The following is a 23073-nucleotide window of genomic DNA, read 5'->3' on the forward strand; positions in this document are numbered from 1 at the left end:
GCCAATGAGCACAAGATGCCCAGATAAAATGGACGATAGAATTAATAACTATAGTATAAAGAATAAAACTTTCAAAGTCCTAGATATGTCCATATATTTCAAGCCAAGGACAAGAGGTTGTATAGGGGTCCAATGGGGGATTGCAATAGCTTTAATGCATGCAAATGTTATTTTATAAGGATATATCTGTCTTGCAGCGATCAACAGGGCCTAAACTCTATAGAGCGAGAAAAAGGGTAGCCCAATCAGAAGCAAACATCCTGGCTAAACTCAAATGTGTAAGAAAGAAAAGCTTGTAAGTATAGTACAGCTGGACCATCTTCGCAGGGTGTAACACCACCACTGTGTGGAAGGAGTTATATGTAGAATGCCCAGGGCCGGCGCTACCTAGCAGGGGTCACCCCAGCATCCTGCACCCGGAATCGGTAATGAGCTGGCCGGTGTGGCACTCCTCATGCTGTGCCGTCTGATCGCTACAGCAAGCCACCCTATGTGAGGACCTCCAGCGTCGCCGAAATCCCCATTGAATAATGCTTTCCTATGGGGAGGTCAAATGCGCGTGCGCGGCCAATGCCACGCATGCGTGTTACATCTTCCCCGCCGGCTGACGTAGACGGGGGAGGAGAGTAGGCAGAGCCTGACCCAGCACCGAGGTAAATCACTGAAGGGGTTCTAACCCCTTCAGCAACTTGGGATGGGGCTGGGGGGGGGGGCAGCAATTTTTATTTTGCCTAGGGCAGCAAAAATCCCTGCACCGGCCCTCAGAATGCCCTAGGTGGTGCTTGAAAAAAATGTTCCCCCATTTGTTGAACAGGAAGGACATAAGTGTTGTCCATTCTTGCTCACTGTGCACAGAGCCAATCTCAAAGATGGCCTTTGGGCCACTTCTGACAGGGAGGTATGTAGCAGACATCACTCCCGGCGTGATGATGGTATATGCCAGATGGCTGCCGACGCACCAATCTGCCCCATCCATTGCAAAAACAGTTGGAAGAGAAGACGCAACAGGCAACCACCCCAAGGGCATCAGATCCCATCTGTACCAGGGTTCCTAGCAACAGGGGGCCACATGTGCCAGGGGACGAGACACACCCGAAAATGTCCACAAGGCACCCTCCAGTGGTGGCCAAGCCGAACATCAATAATTCAAAACTGAAATATAGACCATAAACATGCAGGAATATGAGACGTATATATGGCATGTGACGGTATCAGATTTCCATGCTGCGATTAAGGTTTTGCCATGGTATGTGGTATTAAAAAATGCAGTGGTCTTGAAATCCATCTTGCTTTTGCACCATGCAACTTACCTGCAGTTCCTGCAATGGCAAGCTTTCTGCAATTTTTATATACGTAGGCCCAGCATTTAAAAACACAGTCTGTGTGTGCAGGAACTGCAGGTAAGTCACATGATGCAAAAGCAGGATGGATTTCACGGCTACTTCATTTTTTTAAATTCTGCACCTTTTTTCAGCCGAAAACGCAGGCATAGCAGCCCATTCGAATCAATGGGCTGCTATGCCTGTGCAAATGTGGGTCGCCAACCCGCATTCATGTGAACCAGGCCTAAAATAAGCCATCAAGCAGTGTCTGGCCTACCTGGTGACTGTCGCTCGGCTCCGATCCGATGGCCTGGTCAATAAGTTGGCATCATGCCATGCCTCCTTTTTCATGCCTCGTCTCCTTCTTCATGTCATGCCTCCTCCTTCATGCCTTGTCTCCTTCTTCATGCCATGCTGCATGGCATTAAGAAGGAGGCCATGGCATGGAGACAAGGCATGATGGAAACGGTATGGCATGAACAGGAGGTGGCTTGGCTACATAGGTAGAGTGTTGAAGGCTACAGGTTGACCCATCTTCGGTTACCTGTGTGTGTTCTTCACATGCTGGTCCCATCCATCCCCACCTCTCATCAGCATGTGGAAGGATTGATTCCAGGCAGGGGACTGTGACTGACAGGATAGCTGCAGGTGTCAGAGTGCAGTGGCGTGCTGTTCAGCCAATCGTGTCATGGCTCCTCCTGTCATAGGCGGAGTGCAATATTACTGACTCCGCCTGTGACGGAAGGAGCCGAACTTTACAGGATGGAAGCAGCGGCGCCGCTCAGTTCTTGTCTGACAGAGCTCACTGACTGACAAGTGCAGCCGGGATATCGGGCTGCGCTTGCAGGTGTCAGTGAGCCGCAGGCCCGCTGGCGACCCACTGAAATGCAGCTTGCGTTTGTGAACTCCTGTTTTAGATACTTTTATCCAGTTGAACAAACGTGGTACTTTAAACTGCCCACGATAAGATAACAATACTGTGCTTATGCTTATTCATTACCGCGATTTATCGCATTACTGAAAACCGGCACATCTCGTGTGTGTGTGTGTGTATGTATGTGTATATGTATGTAATTAGTACAGACCAAAAGTTTGGACACACCTTCTCATTCAAAGAGTTTTCTTTATTTTCATGACTATGAAAATTGTCACACTTCAAGAGGTAGTCACCTGAAATGGTTTTCCAACAGTCTTGGAGTTCCCAGAGATGCTTAGCACTTGTTGGCCCTTTTGCCTTCACTCTGCGGTCCAGCCCACCCCAAACTATCTCGATTAGGGCTGCACGATATTGGGGAAAAAGAGTACATTGCGATATTTGTTTTTCAACTATATATATATCCCGATATTTAACTGGGTGGAATGCAGAAGACACTGACAGTGTGGATTAGGCAGAGTCGGGACTCCCAGTGGTGGTAGGAGGTAGAAGAATCCCCCCCCCCCCCCCCCAGTCCCAACTTCTCCCTGCCTAATGCTGTAGAGCGGCTGCTAAAAGAGTTCTATGCAAGGGGGGGATTGCTGAACAAGGTGAGAGAGTTGCAGTCTGCTGTGGATCTGTGTCCCCCTGTGCAGCCAAGATGGAGATCGGCACAGCTTGCTGAGGGATATGAGTACACTGGGGTCCTTTTTGTGAAGATTAGGAGGTCAGTGTATGGCTTTGGGGGCACCCGGGGGATGGAGGCAAGTCCCGAATGAGTGCGGAGTAAGTAGGCCTTATCGGGAACCACGAGTGCGTGATCACGCTCCGATCTAGGCAAGGCCGCGGCTTCTGTGCCTGTGTAGGCCTCAACTCTGCACTCCTCAGAACGGAGTCTTTCCTCCGCAATACCCGGAAGTATTGGTCTCTGGTGCCTCGATGGGTCTCCCCAAACTGTTTTTTCTCCCTGAATAGGGGAGATTTAGGAGGATTGCTGAGGATTCTGTATAGCGGTATCGGAGCTCTCACAAGCTGCGTCCGTCCCACACGTCTTCCGGCCACGCCCCTTGCCTAATGCTAAATATCGTGTCTTCGTCGATATGAATATCGCCCACGCCCGCAGAACGATAGTCGATATCATATCGACTATCGTTCAGCCCTAATCTCGATTGGGTTCAGGTCCGGTGACTGTGGAGGCCAGGTCATTTGGCGCAGCACCCCATCACTCTCCTTCCTGGTCAAATAGCCCTTACACAGCCTGGAGGTGTGTTTGGGGTCATTGTCCTGTTGAAAAATAAATGATGGTCCAACTAAAGGCAAACCGGGTGGAATAGCATGCCGCTGCAAGATGCTGTGGTAGCCATGCTGGTTCAGTATGCCTTCAATTTTGAATAAATCCCTGACAGTGTCACCAGCAAAGCACCCCCACACCATCACACCTCCTCCTCCATGCTTCACGGTGGGAACCAGGCATGTAGAGTCCATACGTTCATCTTTTCTGCGTCGCACAAAGACACCGTGGTTAGAACCAAAGATCTCAAATTTGGACTCATCAGAACAAAGCACAGATTTCCACTGGTCTAATGTCCATTCCTTGTGTTCTTTAGCCCAAACAAGTCTCTTCTGCTTGTTGCCTTTCTTTAGCAGTGGTTTCCTAGCAGATATTCTACCATGAAGACCTGATTCACACAGTCTCCTCTTAACAGTTGTTCTAGAGATGTGTCTGCTGCTAGAACTCCGTGTGCCATTGACTTGGTCTCTAATCTGAGCTGCTGTTAACCTGCGATTTCTGAGGCTGGTGACTCGGATGAACTTATCCTCCGCAGCAAATGTGACTCTTGGTCTTCCTTTCCTGGGGCGGTCCGCATGTGAGCCAGTTTCTTTCTAGCGCTTGATGGTTTTTGTGACTGCACTTGGGGACACTTTCAAAGTTTTCCCAATTTTTCGGACTGACTGACCTTCATTTCTTAAAGTAATGATGGCCACTCGTTTTCCTGTACTTAGCTGCTTTTTTCTTGCCATAATACAAATTCTAACAGTCTATTCAGTAGGACTATCAGCTGTGTATCCACCTGACTTCTGCACAACACAACTGATGGTCCCAACCCAATTTATAAGGCAAGAAATCACACCTCTTAAACCTGACAGGGCACACCTGTGAAGTGAAAACCATTTCAGGTGACTACCTCTTGAAGTGTGACTATACAATTTTAATAGTCATGAAAATAAAGAAAACTCTTTGAATGAGAAGGTGTGTCCAAACTTTTGGTCTGTACTGTGTGTGTGTGTATGTATGTATGTATATGTATGTGTGTGTGTGTGTGTGTGTGTGTATATATATATATATATATATATATATATATATATTATACATCACTCTGATGTCCACGGCGATAACTCGGTTGCCATGTTTTTTTTCTACATTTGCTTGAGATGGGGCACTTGAATGTTATATTTTTTTTTTCTTTATTACATTTTTTTTTTTATTTATTTTATTTTATTGTTTTTCCAAGGGATGAACAACATGGGTCATGACAGGTCCTCCTTAGCCTCGATTCACACTGAGGCCGTTTTGAAATCATGTGAGTTCAGCTGAACTTGCACGATTTCAAACCATGACTTCAGTCCGACTTCAGGGGTGATTTTTCACAGACATCTGTGTGGGTTCCTGTACAGAAACGACTTTTGGTAATCTGTGCGGCCTCGCACTGACTCGAACGGTGCAGTTGCCGGCAATTGGCTTCGATTTGACATGTCAAATAGGGCCAATATGAACGTGGGCTCATTGAGAGATCTGAGGTCTATTATGCCTCGTTTCCACTGAGTGGTACGGTTCGGTTCGGAATGGTACACCTTGCGTTTCCACTGCCAATAGTACTAGGGATGCACCGAAATTTCGGCCAATAATGGGTTAACATTGCCGAAAATAATGGCCGCCGTGAGGAAGGAGGAGGGCGCAGGGCAGGTTTTAAAAGTCCCGCCTCTGGCCGGCCGCCCGCCTCTCAATGACGTCCCTACTACTAGATGTCTGCATGAATGGACATACCAGGTGGGGGGGCGGGGCGAGCAGCCGCTATAGATACTAGAACTATGTGATCCTTCCCTGTCAGCTCAGCGCACTGTGTGTGAATGAGAACTAACCTGACACCGGGCGGGGGGAGCGGCCGCTAATAACTGTAACTATGTGAGCCTTCATCTCCGCTGACAGTGAAGTGAAGGCTCACATAGTTATAGTTATTAGCAGCCGCTCCCCCCGCCCGGTGTCAGGTCAGTTCTCATTCACACACAGTGCGCTGAGCTGACAGGGAAGGATCACATAGTTCTATCTATAGCGGCCGCTCGCCCCGCCCTCCCGCCCGGTGTGTCACTTCATTCATACAAAGATCGTAGTAGTGACATCACCAGGAGGCGGGCCGCCGGCCAGAGGCGGGACTTTTGAATGAAGGACACCCGAGGAGGTACGCTGAGCCAGAGGGGGGGGAGGGTGTACTGCCGAGGGGGACGCTGAGGCAGTGGGGGGGGGGGAGATGGGGGGGGGAGCTGAGGCAGCTTACCAATGGTATTTGTATTAATTAGCATGAGGGGTTAATGTATTGTCACTGCTGGTCACTGATGCATTAGTGACCGACCAGTGGCAGTTAATTAACCCCTTTGTGCTGCATTAGTGCAACCAGTATCAGTGTTAATTAACACTGGTTGCACTGATACTGGTTGCACTAATGCAGCACAAAGGGGTTAATTAACTGTCACTGGTCAGTCACTAATAGATGAGTGACCAGCGGTGACAATACATTAACCCCCTCATGCTGCATAATACAAATACCATTGGTAATTAAATTAACCTCTTGCCAACCCATCACAGTACATATACTGTGACAGGGTGGCAGCGACAGGTGTACGTCGCTGCCTGTTTTTGGTGTATGCCCCCCTTCTATCTATTTTAAATTATTTTGGGGGGAAAAGTCATTTTCGGTTTCGGTTTTCGGCCAAGGGCATCCTGCATTTTCGGTTTCGGCCCAAAATTTTCATTTCGGTGCATCCCTAAATAGTACCCATTCATGATAGGCGTGGTGTAGCAGGAAAGCTGTGATAGACGATTCTCTGTCAACCAATCAAAGTTCTACAGAGTGTAGCTCCACCCTGTTGTTACGGTACTAATGTGCTTGGTACCCCAACAAAAGGGTCCCAAAAAAGTGGTACGGTTCGGAAATAGGGTACCATTCACAATGGAAACAGCATAAATAGCGCACCGTACCGAACCGTACCAGAAAGCTCAGTGGAAACGAGCCATTAGACTTTACACTGAAAGGAATTGAATTGCTGGTTGAAAACAAATCTCGATCATCACTGCAGCCGCATCAACAACCAAGATAACAGCCTTCCTATCCAGTGACAAACCGGTATGTTGCTTGATGGGAAGTGGTCAACATTTATAAATTTATTGTTAGATCTGTGTATATTTTGTTATATCTTCAATTTACTGATCATTCTAAAGTGGTTCATAGATGAGTTCGCGAAAAAGGAAAAATGAACAGATTCCTCCATCCACACAAGTAACGTCGGTGAAGAAAGCTCCCCTGCCAGGATGTTTATATCCCGACAGTGGGACTCTCTACAGTCAGAATGCACTGCTGATCAACAAGTTTTCCAATGTTCCTGATCTACTTCTGTCGAACAGGGACACCCACTCAGGGATAGAAATTTGGCCCGTCCCTGCTGAACCACCTGAATTTCGACCCATCTATGGCCAGCTTTATGTTCTCTGAGCTGTAGATCAAAAATAACTTTAGGGGTTTCCCAAAGTCTAGAGCTAGAATTATTGCTCTCACTCTGATGTCCACGGCGATACATCGGTTGCCATGTTTTTTTTTTCTACATTTGCTCGAGACGGGGCACTTTAAAAAAAAAAAAAAAAAAAAAAAAACAAACATTAAACCATTTTGTGTTTTCAGGACGGTTAGTTATGGGATTGTGATCTAAGCGCCCATTCACACTGGCGCGACACGACTTGCTGACGCGACCTGTGAAGTCGCGTTGCACACCGTGCACTGCGACCTCGGCGCGACTTGCACGGACTTCATATCTTTTGAAGTCAATGCAGGTCGCCCAAAGTATTATAGGACCCTTTTTCTAAGTCGGAGCGACTTGTGTCACTCCTATTAGAACGATTACATGTACTATTCAATGGCGGGCGACCCACCGTGACTTGTCAGGCGACCAAGTCGCCTGACAAGTCGCGCTAGTGTGAATGGGGTCTAAGTGTAGTAGAGCTAAGCAATATGATACTTTAATCACAGTGGGCTTATTTGGTAAAACTGGGGCAAATGTAGCAAAGGTTTCCCATTGTAAGTGCATGTTCCATCTTTCAGATAATTGCAACCTTTTTTGTGTAGCTGCTCCACTTTTTTTTTTTTTTTCTTTGCTCCAGTTTTTGTAAATCTGCCTCTTGTTAATAGTGTGACAGATTTGAAAACAAATGTGATTAAACACATTGATGCCCATGGTCAGTTAGATCAATACAATTTTGATTTCATTGCTCCACAGGGAATTTTTGTAATGTCTGTCCACAAAGTAATGTTTATTTCCAGGAAATGACTTGAAAAATATTTCAGTGGAATAACACTGATCTATCCCTGCACTATTGTGGCTTACATTCAGTACAAGCAGACACGCTTTGCTGCAGTTTTATCTCTATTGCTGATCATGGAAATACTGCATAAACACCCTACACAGCAATTAAATTCATGTATAATTCCTACAGGGCGCATTGTCCATGCTTGTTAACTATTTCCTTTCTGTAGGACATCATATGACCGCCTCAGATTGAAGTGTTTATACCGAGAGCTCCCCGCCTGCTCATGCGCATTAGTAAACGCATATGTTGGTCACACCCACATATGTAAACATGTGGGATGGGGATATCGCTGCAAACTTCTGAGTGAGAGCAATTATTCTAGCCCTAGATCTCTTCTGTAACTCTAAACTGTAGACATTTTTTAAAACGTTGCCTATGGAGATTTTTAAGTACCGTAGTTTGGCGCCTTTCCACTCGGCATAACATAATTTTCATTTTATACAAAAAAATTGGGGTATATAATGTTTTTTTAATAAGTAAAAAAAAAAAAGTTTATTCCTTCCCAAAAAATTTGTTTGGAAAACCGCTGCACAAAAACCGTGTGACAAAAAATTGCCATTTTATTCTCTAGGGTCTCTGCAAAAAAAAAAAATATATATATTTTTGGGGGTTCTAAGTCATTTTCTAGCAAAAAATACAGATTTTTACTTGTAAACTGCAAGTGTCAGGAAAAAAGGCCTGGTCCTAAAGTGGGTAAATTGAAGAGAAAAAAAGTCAGTTTTCAGGCTAATTGCATCCTGAATGTATGGTTTTGGCAACGGAATTTTCATATTGTTGTACCACTAAAAGGTACGGTGTTAAAGTAAATTTAAGCAGTTATAAAAATAAAAAAATAAAAAGAATGTAAGTGCCCCGTCCTTCTTCATAAATGCCCACATAGAGGTCCTGCACGCATATGTAAACGGCAATTGCCTCACACATGTGAGGTATCGCCATGAACATCAGAATGAGAGCAGTAATTCTAGTGCCAGACCTCCTATGTAACTCTAAACTGATAACCTGCAAAACCTTTTAAATCTTCGTCTATAGATAATTTAATATTCTGTCCTTTCTAGAGGCATGAACAATTTTAACCACTTTCAGACCGGAGGATTTACCCCTTAATGACCAGGCCCTATTTTGCGATTTGGCACTGCGTTATTTTAAGGGACCATTGCACGGTCGTGCGACGCTGTAGCTAAATTACATTGATCTCCTTTTCTCCCACAAATAGAGCTTTCTTTTGGTGGTATTTGATCACCTGTGCGATTTATTTATTTATTTTTTTTTTTTTGTGACAATTTTTTGATTTTCTTAACATTGTAGGCCAATTTTATTTCTGCTACATATTTTTGGTAAAAAAAAATGGCAATAAGTGTATTTTGATTGGTTTGCGCAAAAGTTATTGGGTTTACTAACTACGGGAAAGATATTTTGTCTTTTTTTTTTTTACTAGTAATGGCGGCGATCTGCGATTTTTAGCAGGATTGGGGCAGACAGATCGGACCCCTAACTGACATTTTTGACACTTTTGGGGGGACCAGTGACATTACTACAGTAATCAGTGCTACTAATATGCATTGTTACTGTAATAATGACACTGGCAGGAAAGGGGTTAACAGTATAGGTGATCAAAGGGTTAAATGTAAGCCTAGGAGAGTGATTCTAACTGTGGGGGGGGGGTGGGCTTGTGAGACCATTAGAGACAAGTGATCCTATATAGCAGGATCGCATGGCCTCTGTGATCCTGCGAGGGAGAAGGACGGACGGCTGTGTTTACATCAACCGTCTGTCAGCGGGGGGAGATCGCCAGTGTCAGGTGGCAATCGGAGCCGCCTGACCCTCGCTCCAGCTTCCCCGCTGACTATTGAGGGCGAGAGCACGCCGCTGGCGGAGCACGCTCGCCCCCTAGCTCCTCCCAGGCAGATGGCGTTTATTAACGTGATTCTGCCTGGGACTGCCACTTTGCCGAAGTAAATGTACAGTACATAGTCGGCAGGTGGTTAAAGTGTGACATATTTGGTCCACACTTGTGTGGGTTCATGCCTGGGGTCCGATGCATCCCTGTTCACCGTTTCAGGTGTGAATCAGGTCTGTATTTTTCCATAAATTTGCACCTGAATAGAGCCCAAAGACGCACAGGACCCTTTTGAATGCGGACCATGGCCGCCCCCGGACCTGTGTCCTCCATTGAGAGCCGGTCACACTCACCTGTCAAGCAAATTGGATGGGGGGGGAAACTCATCCAATTCGCATATATGTGAACCCAGCCTTACTCAGCGTGACCTCATCTCTTTTTGTTAAAAAAAAAAAATAAAATGGGTTTGTGGGCACTAAAATTCATTAAAGTGTATTTGATAAGTTTTAGGGCTACTTAGGTGTAAGCTGGAATTCCACTTAAAAAACTGTAATTGAAATGATTTTGCATTTCCTCTAGGAGTGATTTCATGTTCAGTTGCTTAAAATAAGAATACACCTGAAACCAATGCAACTGGATCTTATAACTTAGCTGACTTAAAGCTTAATGACAGAATCCTCTTTTTTTGTTTTAAATGATGTATTGTTTTTAGCTTATCAATGTACATTCTTGTGACAATTCTGTATAAGAACCAAATTCTCAGTATAGTGGTAAGAAGGGCCTTCTTTTCAATGTGTTAGTTTTGTAATATCATGCTTATGAAGTGTTCTTACAGCTACCTTTTTTTATGGAATTAGTCGCTTCCTAATTTTACTGCATGATATCTTGTCAGAACACGTTTGCACTGTGGTATGCTTCTAACACCCTGAGTTTTGCAGGCAGTGCAAATTCTCCTTTGAGGAGATCATTTGACCTTAATTTGGTCTGAAGGAAACCACCTTTAATGCTGTCGGTAGCACCATGTGTTAAACCTGTTGGAACAGAGACTTTGGCAAGTGAAGGACATACATTTCTTCTCTCTGACACTGAATTCTAAATATGCACCGTTAAAATGTCATTTGCTAGGGCCATTCTAATCCTGCTGTTTGTTAGAGAGTAGTAGTGCAAATGTGGCTAAGCTAATCAGCATGGTTACTGTTTCTTTTTTTTTTTTCTTCCAGAATTTGAAAATTCAGTTTAAAGTGGAACTCTTGTCAGAAAAGTCCTGCTAGATCACTTCATGCTGGCCCCATTTGCATGTGTAGCAATGTAGATGTAGGATATAAAACTTTAAGAGCCGGTTCACACCTGAGGCGATCCAACTTCGGGGGGCGACCTGTGAAGTCGCGTGTACCGCTGTGCACCGCGACTTCAGCGCGACTTGCAGGGACTTCACATAATGGAAGTCTATGCAAGTCGCTCCCAGGTCGCCCCAAAGTAGTACAGGACCCTTTATTCTTAGTCGGAGCGAATTGTGTCGCTCCTATTAGAACGGGTCCTGTACTATGCAATGGACCGCTACTTGTCAGGCTGACAAGTCGCCTGACAAGTCGCGCTAGTCTGAATGGGCTCTTAAATGAAGGGCCTATTCTGTTTTAAAATCCAGTAAAAATAGACTGTTACACAATCTCAGTTACTCTCTATTTTTTTGGCACTATGCTGAAAATGTACAGGCCGATCTGTTGCTCAGGGGCTCTGGGCTTCAGAAGTATGCACCCTTCAGCCAGAAAAAACAGCAACAATGTTGGAGGTAATTTACAACACACCCTAATGTTGTTAGTATAATTATTAGGCCCCTTTCACACAGGCGGACTGTTCAGATCCGCCTGCCAGTTTTTCAGGCAGATCTGAACGGTCACCACATGCATCCCTATGGGGCATTGGATGTAATCAGATCATGTCAAATCTGGACGGATGGAAAATCCCTATTTTTCATCTGTCCAGCGGATTGGAAAAGAACAGACAGACGTTCCGTTCCCATCCGATTCCCCCATAGAGATGCATGGGGACCTGAGAGCTCTGTCTCCGCACACAACACAGAGACACAGCTGTCATCCTCCTGCTCAGCGAAAAATGTGTGAAAGGGCCCTAAATGTGGAATGAATGTTCCTTGCTAAATTTTCTATCAAGTTTTCATAGGTAAAGTTCCGCTTTAAAGGAAGGTCCATTGAGATCCAGCCTAACTTTATTTTTTATGTATTTTATAGAGAAGGATTGGAACCTCCCAGTCATGCTTAGCTGCTATCTGGGGCAAAAGTTTTACTGGGCAGGAAAAGAAAACAGAAATCTGCAACAGGGACAATTGGCAATGCAGTTCTGATGGAGGTTTTAGCTTTCCACTTACTCTACTGGGAAAAAGCATTTTTTTCCTAGGTTGCTGGAAATTTTGCCTTATTCCTGTCTGGTAAAACTGCTGTCACTTAGGCAGATTTCCTCTTACATAAGTTCATTTGAACGCAAATAGCAGTAAAGATTCTAATCTTTACCTGCGCATTCCAGAAAAAAAAAGTGTTTTTAGAAGTCTTACAGTGTTTGTTTTTGTTTTTTTGTTTTTTTAATAGTGTGGAAATTCCTCCTTTTTAAGGGCATTTCCACTATTGCAGACCAATTTGAGAAAACCCTGTTGTGTTTTTTTTTTTTTTTTTTTTTTTTGTATTCTGCAGCCAGAAGCCTGAGAACAAAAACTGTACTGATTTTCCCCATCCACACAATCAAAGTGGATAGAGTAATCCTCCCTTTTGTGTCATTGGACTCCTGCACTTATCAGTGTATTCAACTGCTGATCGAACTAAAGTTTTCCAGCATGCCCACATGGGAGCAATCGATGAGTAGATCAGGTGCTCTTAAACGGGACTGCTCATAGATTAATCAAAATTTGGCCGGTCCCTGCTGAACCAGACAAATTTAGATCCATCTCTGATCAGCTTTAGGCCCCTTTCACACTATCCGTCCGTCGTACGGATTCGGTTTTTCTCAGCGGGGGATCGAGCCGCCGATCCCCCGCTGAGCAGCAGGAGGACAGCTGTGTCTCCATGCTGTGTGCGGAGACACAGCTGTCGGTTCCCCATACATCTCTATGGGGGAAATCGGATGGGAACGGACAGTCTGTCCGTTCTCATCCGATCCGATCCGCTGGACGGATGGAAAATAGGGTTTCCATCCGTGCAGATTTGATGGATCGGGTCGGATGTCAGCGGACATGTCTCCGCTGACATCCGATGCCCCATAGGAATGCATGGGGAGACCGTTAAGATCCGCCAAAAAAACGAACAGGCGGATCTGAACAGTCCACCTGTGTGAAAGGGGCCTTAAACCCCTGGTTAGGACAGACAATTTTGAGAGTTTGCTACAGATAATGTTATCTGGGATCACTGCACACCCAGAGTTAAAATGAATCTGAGCATCACAAACTAAAAACACTATTTAATTCATTTTAATTTTCAATGCAAACTTCCCCATACTTCCCCATACATCCATGTCTCCATGCTTCAATTTGAAAAACCACTTTTAGCATTTCTGGCTGTGGCCATCCTGAGTAAGGCCAGATGATTCATGTAGCATTTAATTCTTGGAATCCTTTTGCCCTTAACTCGGGCATGGAGGCAGGAGAGTATGCTTTGCTTAAAAAAAAATTAAAATAAACCCTCCTGAAAACTTTTTTTTTTTCCCTATTTGTTTTTTTTTTTTTTAAATCAAAACAACTTTATTTGTGTACCGAAAAATCTAACCGTGTGTTTGTCTAAATCCTCATCTGAAAAAAGTCCCAAGAGGCACATTCTGGGGTCGAGAGACACAGGAGCACCCATCCGATCGTGGAGGAACTGAACCACTTGTACCCAGTATCCACGCACGCTCGGACAATGCCATAGGAGGTGATCGAATGTGCCGATCGACTGCAGACATTTAGGACACTGAGATGTCCGGGTAGGGCAAAATCGGGCCAGACGTTTCCCTATTTATTTACTAATGCTAGCTGCATATGGTCGATTAAAAAATAGTCCATGTTGATTCAGAGCGTAAAGTTCCGCTTTAAATTACATTAAGCATTGAAAAAAAAACTGGAAGCTGATTTGGTTTTTGTAGAGCTGCACAAGAATTTTCACTCTCCAGTTTTAGTTATTTAACCCCATGGTGTACTCTTTTTAATAGCTTTTATTTTACGTTTGTGAACACTAGAGCTAATTTAACTCCCCAAAAAGTTCCATCTGTCCAAATGACCCTCTCCCAGAAGCATTTGTGATTTGTCAGTATGCAATTAAGTTACAGTCTAACTTTTTATTTATTTTTTTTTTATCTTCGTTTCTTGTTTTGCAGTACAGATGTACCAAAAATGTAAAACACAAAATTGCACACGTACTGGAAGCACAAGCCCCCCATACGGGGCAGTTCCTATTTCCCTCCACACAGATCAACACTTCTCCCATCTCAGCTTGTGTTAAATATTTGCACCATAATCCTATGAATATGTAAACAAGTGGGTGAGAGTAGAAGGGGAAAAAATCTTTTGAATGACTTTTTAATGTTTTTCTTTCAACAGTGGAAGCCTCCTGTGTCGTCTTCCGTTGAACCCACTGTTACTCAAAAAGCAACAGATGGTGGGACCAGACACTGATGTACCTTGACCTTGGAGTTAATCTTGTATCTCTTTGGTAGTTTTCACTAGCTGTTTGTTTACCATTTGCACTATCCTTCTATTCAGTTTGGGCTAGATTTTTTTCTCTTCTGGCCATATCCATGGAAGTTGGCTACACTCCCATGGACCTTAAACTTTTTAATATATGTAACCGTAGGCACAGGAACATCAAGCTGCTTGGTGAGGGTCTTTATACCCTTTACCTTTTGACATTATGGTCTATAAATTCCTTTTATAATCTCCTCAGGCTACTTTTTCTCTATTTAAAGCTTATCTTTGTGCACAGAAATTGTAATTTTAAATATATTCATCAATAGCTACAAAGGATATAAGTGGCTTTGAGGGGGGTTGATGGCTCTGATGGGGACACAAATGTGTGGGGAGACTCTTCTTGGTGATGGGGACACTGGAGTGGGGGGCTGTGAAAGGGAAACCAATTTGGAAAGGAGGCTCTGATGAGTGGTGGGGAGACAAATGTGCATGGAGACTCTGAGTGATGAAAACACAGATGTAAGGCCTCATGCATGCTGAAAGTTTAGCCCCAATGCATGAGGCTTCAGCGTTTTAGGTGTGGGCGTAGGAAATGGGTACACAATCCTGCCCTGCAGTCATTAGCCTGTCAAATTTTATTCTGTTCCACTTCTGCAGAATTATAAATTATTTTTTTCGGCCCATGAATATGTGTAAAATATAGGATGTGACCCGGCTCTATAACATTCTAAAGCGGGGGTCTTCAAACTATGGCCCTCTAGTTGTTCAGGAACTACAATTCCCATCATGCCTAGTCATGTCTGTGAATGTCAGAGTTTTACAATGCTTCATGGGACATGTAGTTCTGGAACAGCTGGAGGGCCGTAGTTTGAAGATCCCTGTTCTAAAGTCATGTAGGTATAGATGAGAAAATTGCTATTTTGCTACTCAAGTTTAGACGGGATGAAGCAGTTTCAATGAGTTGTTAAGGTACGATGAAGTTGTCGACAACTGTATATGGTGGTGGTAAGTCACTTGGGGACAGTAAAGACTTTGCAAGAGTAGGGCTGTAGGTAAGACTAACCCATTATGAATGCACTGAGTGCGGGAAGGGGATGCTAAAATGACATATGTTTAGGTTTTTGCATAGTTGTCTAGAATCATTTTAATATTACATTTTGTGTAGCTTTTCTACGGTTAAAGTGGAACTTCACCAAAAAGGGGTGTTATGTGTGGAAGTTCGGCCGGAAGGCTTCACTTCCGGTTTCTCTTACCTAAAGTGCCAGCGCTTGCATCCGAAGCCATTTAAATAATTGGCTCGAGTAAGTGTCCTTTTAATAAAAGTCAACAGCTACAGTATTTGTTGATGATGGCTTTTAATTTTTGTTGGGGAGACTGGAGCTCCTCTTTAAAGTAATTGTAAAGTGATTTATTTAATATGTTTTTAAATCACAAACATGTCATACTTACCTGCTCTGCGCAATGGTTTTGCACAGATCAGCTCCAATCTTGCTCTTATGGGGTCCCCAGCCAATGCTCTAGGCTCCTCTACTTCTCTGTGTGCAACCATTTGAAGCAGCTTCCTATGGTGGCACTTGTGCGGGCTTAATTCCCAGCTGTGCACTGTGTGTCCATTTAAACACACAGTGCAGCGTGGCCCTGCACCCTGCTCCCTTGTCACTGGATTTTATTGCGAGCAGCAGGAGCCAGTGGCTGCAGGTCCTAGAAAAGTGATAATGCTGGCTTGGCATGTGGTACATTCTCTACAGAGTTGTGTGCATCTAGCCTAAAACCGGCCATGCATAAAAATTAAAAATAAGAATTTGCCTGGTTCAGCAGGGATCAGCCAAATCTCTTTCCATGTATGGGCAACTTGGTTGTACAGAGACCAATCTACCATTCTAATTCTGTAGAACCAGCCTGTTTGGATAAATGTTTCTGACCTCATATTATATGGTTTTGGTAAGTCTAAAGGAAAAAATCTAAAGACAATTGTATAGTGTGTATCCATCTTTAGTCTGTTGTCTTTCAACAGAACAAGATGTCCTGCAGATGTAGCAGTTAAAGGATTGAGACAAACATTATACCACTGGCTTGGTAGACTAGTGAACTTATCCTTCAAAAAGTATGAGCTGTAGTTTGTCTTCAATTTTTTAAAAGCACTAGCAGATTTAGATAAAAGAATGCCCCTAGGTTACTACTTCATGTAGGCGCACCATAAGGGAGTATGTTACTGGCCAGACCACTGGGATAATGTCTTAAAAAGAAAACTAATGCAGCCACCACATTAGGGATGAACGATAGTCGATGTGATATCGACTATCGTTCTGCGGGCGTGGGCGATATTCATATCGCTGAAGACACAATATTGTGCAGGCAGACGACACAAACGAGTTTCCCCTTGCTTTCGGTTTTGATCGGAACTCTGCCCCTCCAGCCCGATGCAATCCAGCCCTCCCAGCTCTGCCTCTAGTCTCCAGCCGACCATTGCTCCTCCCATTGTCTCTCCTGGCTGCTCTTTAGGGGGCGCGCACGGGGGCGGGATCAGGCTGTAATGTGTTGTAAATAGTCAATGGAGAGACAATGGGCGGAGCAGGGCGGAGTAATGGTCGGCTGGAGACTAGAGGTAGAGCTGGGATCACAGCCGAAAGCGAGGGGGAGCGCTGTGTCAGGTGTAGTACCGGTGATGAGAGGACGATGACGGGGATCCTCCGGTGTCCGCTATGGAGTTCGCAGAGCTGATCAAAACCCCCCGGGTGGACAAGGTGGTCCTGTACCGACCCTTCCACCCGCCAGTGGGCGGGACCCTGTGCCTGACGGGTCACCATCTGATTCTGAGCTCCAGACAGGACAACAGGGAGGAGCTGTGGCTCCACTCATGTTGGGCTGTGTTCTAACTTCTTCTACCTCCTACCACCACTGGGAGTCCCGACTCTGCCTAATCCACACTGTCAGTGTCTTCTGCATTCCACCCAGAGAAATATTGCAATATATATAGTTGAAAACCAAATATCGCAATGTAATTTTCTCCCCAATATCGTGCAGCCCTACACCACATCAAATTATTAGTAAGCTGCAAAATGTTAATGCTTTGGTTTTTAGCTTCATACCGCTTTAAGATTCAGTTTGTGGGCTCTGGTAGAAAAAGAAAAACAATAATGCATTGGACTGTTTTCTGAACCCTGATGTTTTCCCCGCATCTTTATTTGTACTTTATGAAAGCTTGTATGATGCTACAGATTATTGTTGACCTCATATTCTAGACAAGGTTTTAAGTAATCAGGGTGGAGTGTAGAGTGACTCAGATGTAGGATGTTTCCTACAGAGTTATTCAGATGCAGCAATCATTTCTTCAGTATTCATAACTTTGAATATCCAGGGATTGGTTTCTGGAATCTGCAGCCTTTAAAAACTTTGCTTTTAAACTAATTTATTTATTTATTTATTTTTTTAAATGGAGCCTACAGACAGTAGATGTATTTTCAATAGAAATTTGTGTGGTGAGTATCTGCTGTCAGATGTATTTGAAATGGTGTGCTGTATTGTATCAGTTTGAAATCCTAAATGTGCATGGGATCATGTGTGTTATTATTGTGAATCCTCTTTTTGTCCCTGCACAGGGTTTAGGCAGGCCTTTATTAAGTAGATGTCACACTGAGATTGATGGGCAATCAAACAAGCGGCCATCCTCTACCACAATGCAGCACTGCCAGAACCTGCTGCAAGTTTCTTTCCAGTTTAGCTGATGGCTTTGGAATTTGATGTACTCTCCATACAAAAGGAAACAATGGTGCCAGGTAGCAGAGATTTTCCAGTAAGTCTGATACTATTTGTGCATTAACAAGCACTTTTGATGAGTTGACTCTGCATGTCACCTTTTTCGCCTGACAAAGATGCTCTTTTAACATTTCTTGCAGAGGTTGAGCTGTGTTTTGTCGGTATTGACTGTGTTCTATTTTCAGATGTACCTTGTGAGAAGGATCTTCGTTAGAAATGTAACCTTTTTATTATGGGGTAAAATATTTTTGCAAAAAAATAATTCTATCCTAATGACAGTCACAGAAATAACTATACAATTAGTTAAAGGAGGTCAAGGATCCTTCAGAAAAAATGAAAGTCAGCAGCTATAAATACCGTAGCTGCTGACTTTTAATATTAGGACACTTACCTGTCCATGGATTCTGTGGTTTCTTTACCCCAGCTGACTGTTCAATGGGCTCTCAGGTGCTGCCGCTGCCATTGCTTGTATGGGACTGCGCATGCGCCGGCACTTCATGAATGGCCTGGCGGCGGGGATGGGGGGGCCAAACTTCCAGGTGATCCCGCCACAGTGAGATCAACCCAGAAACCATGGTTGCCACCACATGGCAATTGTTTGGAGAATAGCTAAATGCAGATTTTTTTTTTTTTTTTTTTTTGCTAATAAAATGAGTTAAAACCTTTTTATTACAGATCCTCCATTAAGGAATGCACTTCTTACATTATTTCCCAGTTCTAGAACGTTTTTTTTGTGTGTATTACATGGCAAGACTACTATTAAATGAGAATCATGATCTCTGATCTTTACATGGTTATCCCTCTGACTCTGATATGCCTGAGTGGCTGGGTGTGAACCTCTGTTCATTATTTTAGTAAAAGCTGTTTTCTTCAGGCTGCAGCATATAAAAGCTCTGATCTGCACATTGGTGGTACAAAAACCTGAAAAAAAAAAAAATAGCTGAAGTTAAAGGATAGATAGAGAGATATGTACTGTATTTTCTGGCGTATAAGACTACTTTTGAACCTCAAAAAAATCCCCCAAAAATGGGGGGTCGTCTTATACGCAGAGTATAATATCTCCAAGGTAACCTAAGTATAAGTATTACCGGTAGATCATGTAATAGGGGGGTCATCTTATACGGCCAGTCTTATACGCCGGAAAATACCGTATGTATGTATGTGATTTAGCAATCTTGTAGTGTGGAGCAATGGCAATGAATCAATTATGATTTAAATCATCATTTTTAAAGAGCAACTGTCATCTCTGTCCTGCAGCGGCTCCTCCTCTGACCCACTGTTGACTCACCACTGGTGATGCGGCAGTGACACAACAAGATGAGGGACGTGGCGGCAGCAGGTGAGTGGATGCCCGCTAACAGGCGCTGCCATGATGGATCTGAAATGACAGGTGCTCTTAAAATGTAGGTAAGAAAGATCTGCTGTTCCAGGTTAGATGAGTGAATCTAATGGAACCTCCACATGAGTGCTAGCCCTCACTCTCCTCCGTGAACAATGTAAAAGATAAGAAGAAACAGCAGCATTTCAGTGGTTAAGCACAGTTGCACTGTGTGAAACGCGTCTACCTGGACTGCTTGGTGTTTTGTTGTGCCACTTTGGAAATCACAATAAAGGCATTTGCTCTTTCAATATAAAGACATATTCTTTCTGGTAGTTAGAATCTTTAATATTTGCAAACAAAATAAAGGTTTACTATTTAGAATATTAAGCTGTCAGATTAAAAAAAAAGTGATATCCGAACCGATTCAATCATACAGTTTGCAGTGTACATAGATTTGCAAAACCATGGGATAAAGGAATATTCCTGAACTTTGTTTTATCCCATGGTTATTGTAAACTTGTGTGAATGAATCAATGCAGTGCATGTTATCTTAGCTTGCACAGCTTGATTCATTAAATTAATTTGCCAAAAATGTAAATATTGCAGAATATACAGCCTTATGCTACATAACTAAGCTCCATTTCATGCTGAATAAACTAAATTATTAATGTTTGTAAAATAGATTTTTTTTTTTACTCCAAAAGAGCATTTTATTAAAATAAACTTGATACAATTCAAAAAAATATGATTTAAATTTAAAAAAATCCGGTGTTTTTTTTTTTATTTTTATTTTTTTATCTATCCACCCTGACTAGGACAAACTCTTTAAATTTTATTTGTACCTAAATGGGTTTTCAAGGTTGTATCAAGCGGTCCTAACCAGTTTATTTTATGTATGGTGAGTCCAGGAATCTGTAGGTGCACGTTCCAAAGGTTTTCAAGCAACTAGTCCACCCAGTGTTTATATTTTGGTTATAGATAAAATATTCCGGGGTTGAATCACCCACTTGCTTCTCATATTATTTGGGATCTCCTGTGACTCCAGGCTACCTGCTATAGTCTAAGGCCGGTCATACAGTGTTCGAATCCTGGGCAGTTCAGCAGGAACTGGCTGAGATTCGAACAATAGGGGGCAGGCTGAATGTACCAAGCTGATTGATCAACTTGGGTACAACCAGCCTGCCAGGTCTGATTGCGATTATTGCAAGCAGCTGCTATAGCCTCTAGCGATTAATTACAGGCCTCTACGCCCGCCCACCCCCCCCGCCAGGAGAAGACAATTGCTTTGCAGCACGGTCTGTGTTGATTGGGGAATAGAAATTTGCACCGTCTATGGACGACCGAAGGTTGGCCATACACTAGTAGATTTTTGAATGAACATTAGATGTCTACATGGACTTATATAATGAATATCATTGCATTGCTTTTAACATCCGATCTTATAATGAACAGACTTTCCCTGCTGCATGGGAAAATGGGGGAGGGGAGTATGCTTGGAAGTTTTAGTAAAATTAATGAATTTTAGTTTTGGGCAGATATAAAATGGCAGCATTTTAAATGATTGTGTATGTTTTTGTGTGGTAATTGACTTTAAAATTGTGTCCTGAACAGAGGCATACTCCACCCATTCTATGGTAAATAAAGCTGCACTGCCTTGTAATTATTTTAATACAATGTTATAGCCAAGCCAGTGATTGGCTATACTATTTCTTTATTTGTATGTTGCTTAAACACATAATTATGCAAGCTCACTTTCGCATTTCTTTCCTCACTCGCCTCTATAAGATTGTATTGCTTAATTCTGGTTCTGCATTACTGAGTATGTGGTTAGCCTAAAGAGTTTATTATTATTATTATTTTTTAGGAACCCCTGTCAGGTTTTTTTTTTTTTTTTTTCTCGCTTCAAATGGTACACTTTTCCATTTTTGGCATACCCCAATGGACTTTTGTAAACCGTCTGTGCTGTGTGGTGTGCTGAAGTGGGGGGAAAAAGGCACATTTGTTAAAACCTACATAGTGGCATTTGGTCAATCCATTCTTACAGTAGTGCATGGTTTTGGGCATGCTGCAATGCACCACAAATGTCTAAATGCAGATTTCATCTGCACATGCTGGGGCAATTTTATCTGCAGAAAAGTTACACAACATTTCTTTGCCAAAAATAAGCTTGCGTATAGGCTGGTGCCTACTTCTGATTAGTTATCAATTCAGATATAATTTAGCAAGGGCAGAAGATAGTCATGTTCTAGTCACATGGACTATAACATGACTATGTATATTACTATTGCGTAAGGGCTCATGCACACAGTTGATTAGGGCTGTACACTGCCAAGATCAGCGTATTACTGCAGTAGGTGTATACAGGTGTTTCTAATCTGCCACAGACAGGCTGACACTGTCTGGGGCTGTTCACATATGATCACACATGGAATGATTCCCTGTGGTTAAGGACAGATGTACATTCCTGGAAGCAGACAGCCCCCTATACTCACCTGAGCCCAATCTTGATCCAGTAATGTGTATGAGAGCAGAGACCTCGGCTCTTTCCCTCCTCATCGGCTCAGTTGAGCATGCACAAATGTCCTGATAAAATCTTTCCCCTTATAACAGAACTTTCAATGTACAAAGCCTTATCTACTGCTATACTCATTGTGTATTTCCACCTCCACTCTATACTGACAGGTCCAGCAAGCAGGCATGAACAATCACTGCTCATTACAACTCTTTACTGTGTATTTTCATCTCCACTCTATACTTGAATGATGAGTGCACACTGACTGTCAGCACCGGCAGTATATAAAGCTGAGTTGTAATGTGCAGTGATTGTTCATGCCTGCTTGCCGGATCTGCCCTAGTGGAGGTGGAAATACATGATCACTATAGCAGTAAATAAGGCTGTGTACACTGAATGTTCTCTTCGAAGGACAGAAAGTTTACTATATATTGACCCTTTACTGCTTTGCACTTGTTTGCTTGGCTACTTTTTAGGCAAGCCATACATTATGCAATTTTATGTCCTCCAACCACAGGTTGAAAGAGAGGATAACTTGGTTCCCCCATCAACAGATTCAGTGCTGATAGGGAAATGCCTCCCGTAGAGTTAATGTATTCTGACAGCGGGAGTTTTCCCAGCAGTCAGAATACAATGATCACTGCTTGAGGCTATAGCTGCTGGCAGTAATTGTATGGAAATAAAAAAAATAAACAGGCTTGTAGTACTGAAATCGATCAATAGATTGACTTCAGTACAACCAGGCTGCCCATGCATGGATCAAAATGAGGCTGGTTTCCGCTGAACCTGCCAAATTTGAAACCGTCTATGGCTGGCTTTAGTAGTGTCCTCTTCATTTTATTTTTCATTCAAGAGGGGCTCTTGGGACCCTGATGTAAAAGGGGGACTCTAGGGCACCTGATGTAACTAGGAAAACTCTGGGGACTCTCATTTAAGGGAGTGATTCTAGGGACCCTAATTTTATGGGGGTGTGGTTCCGGGGACCTTGATGTTAGGGGGGATCTCTTGGGACACTGATGTAAGGGGGGGAGAGGCTCTGGGTATCCTGAGGTAAGGCTGAGGAACCCAAGGGAACCTGATGTTAGGGGGATGACTCTGGGTACCCAGATATAAG

General features: G+C 43.4%; 1 protein-coding gene across 5 annotated transcripts in view; it reads left to right on the plus strand.

Annotated features, from left to right (window-relative positions):
* Window positions 1–23073, plus strand: part of MAP3K4 (mitogen-activated protein kinase kinase kinase 4) — a 207036-nt gene that overhangs the window by 23700 nt on the left and 160263 nt on the right. For 4 of the 5 annotated variants that reach the window (XM_082249105.1, XM_082249104.1, XM_082249108.1 and 1 more), the window contains exon 2: window positions 17970–18163. The exons of the other annotated variant lie outside the window; for it this stretch is intronic. In XM_082249105.1, coding sequence (XP_082105231.1) covers window positions 18111–18163 — 53 coding nt within the window. In that variant the 5' untranslated portion in view covers window positions 17970–18110. The remainder of the gene's footprint in view (window positions 1–17969; window positions 18164–23073) is intronic. 5 annotated transcript variants of the gene reach the window in all.

Source organism: Pelophylax lessonae (assembly GCF_965119305.1).
Source record: "Pelophylax lessonae genome assembly, chromosome: 3".
In the NCBI taxonomy this organism is placed as follows: domain Eukaryota; kingdom Metazoa; phylum Chordata; class Amphibia; order Anura; family Ranidae; genus Pelophylax; species Pelophylax lessonae.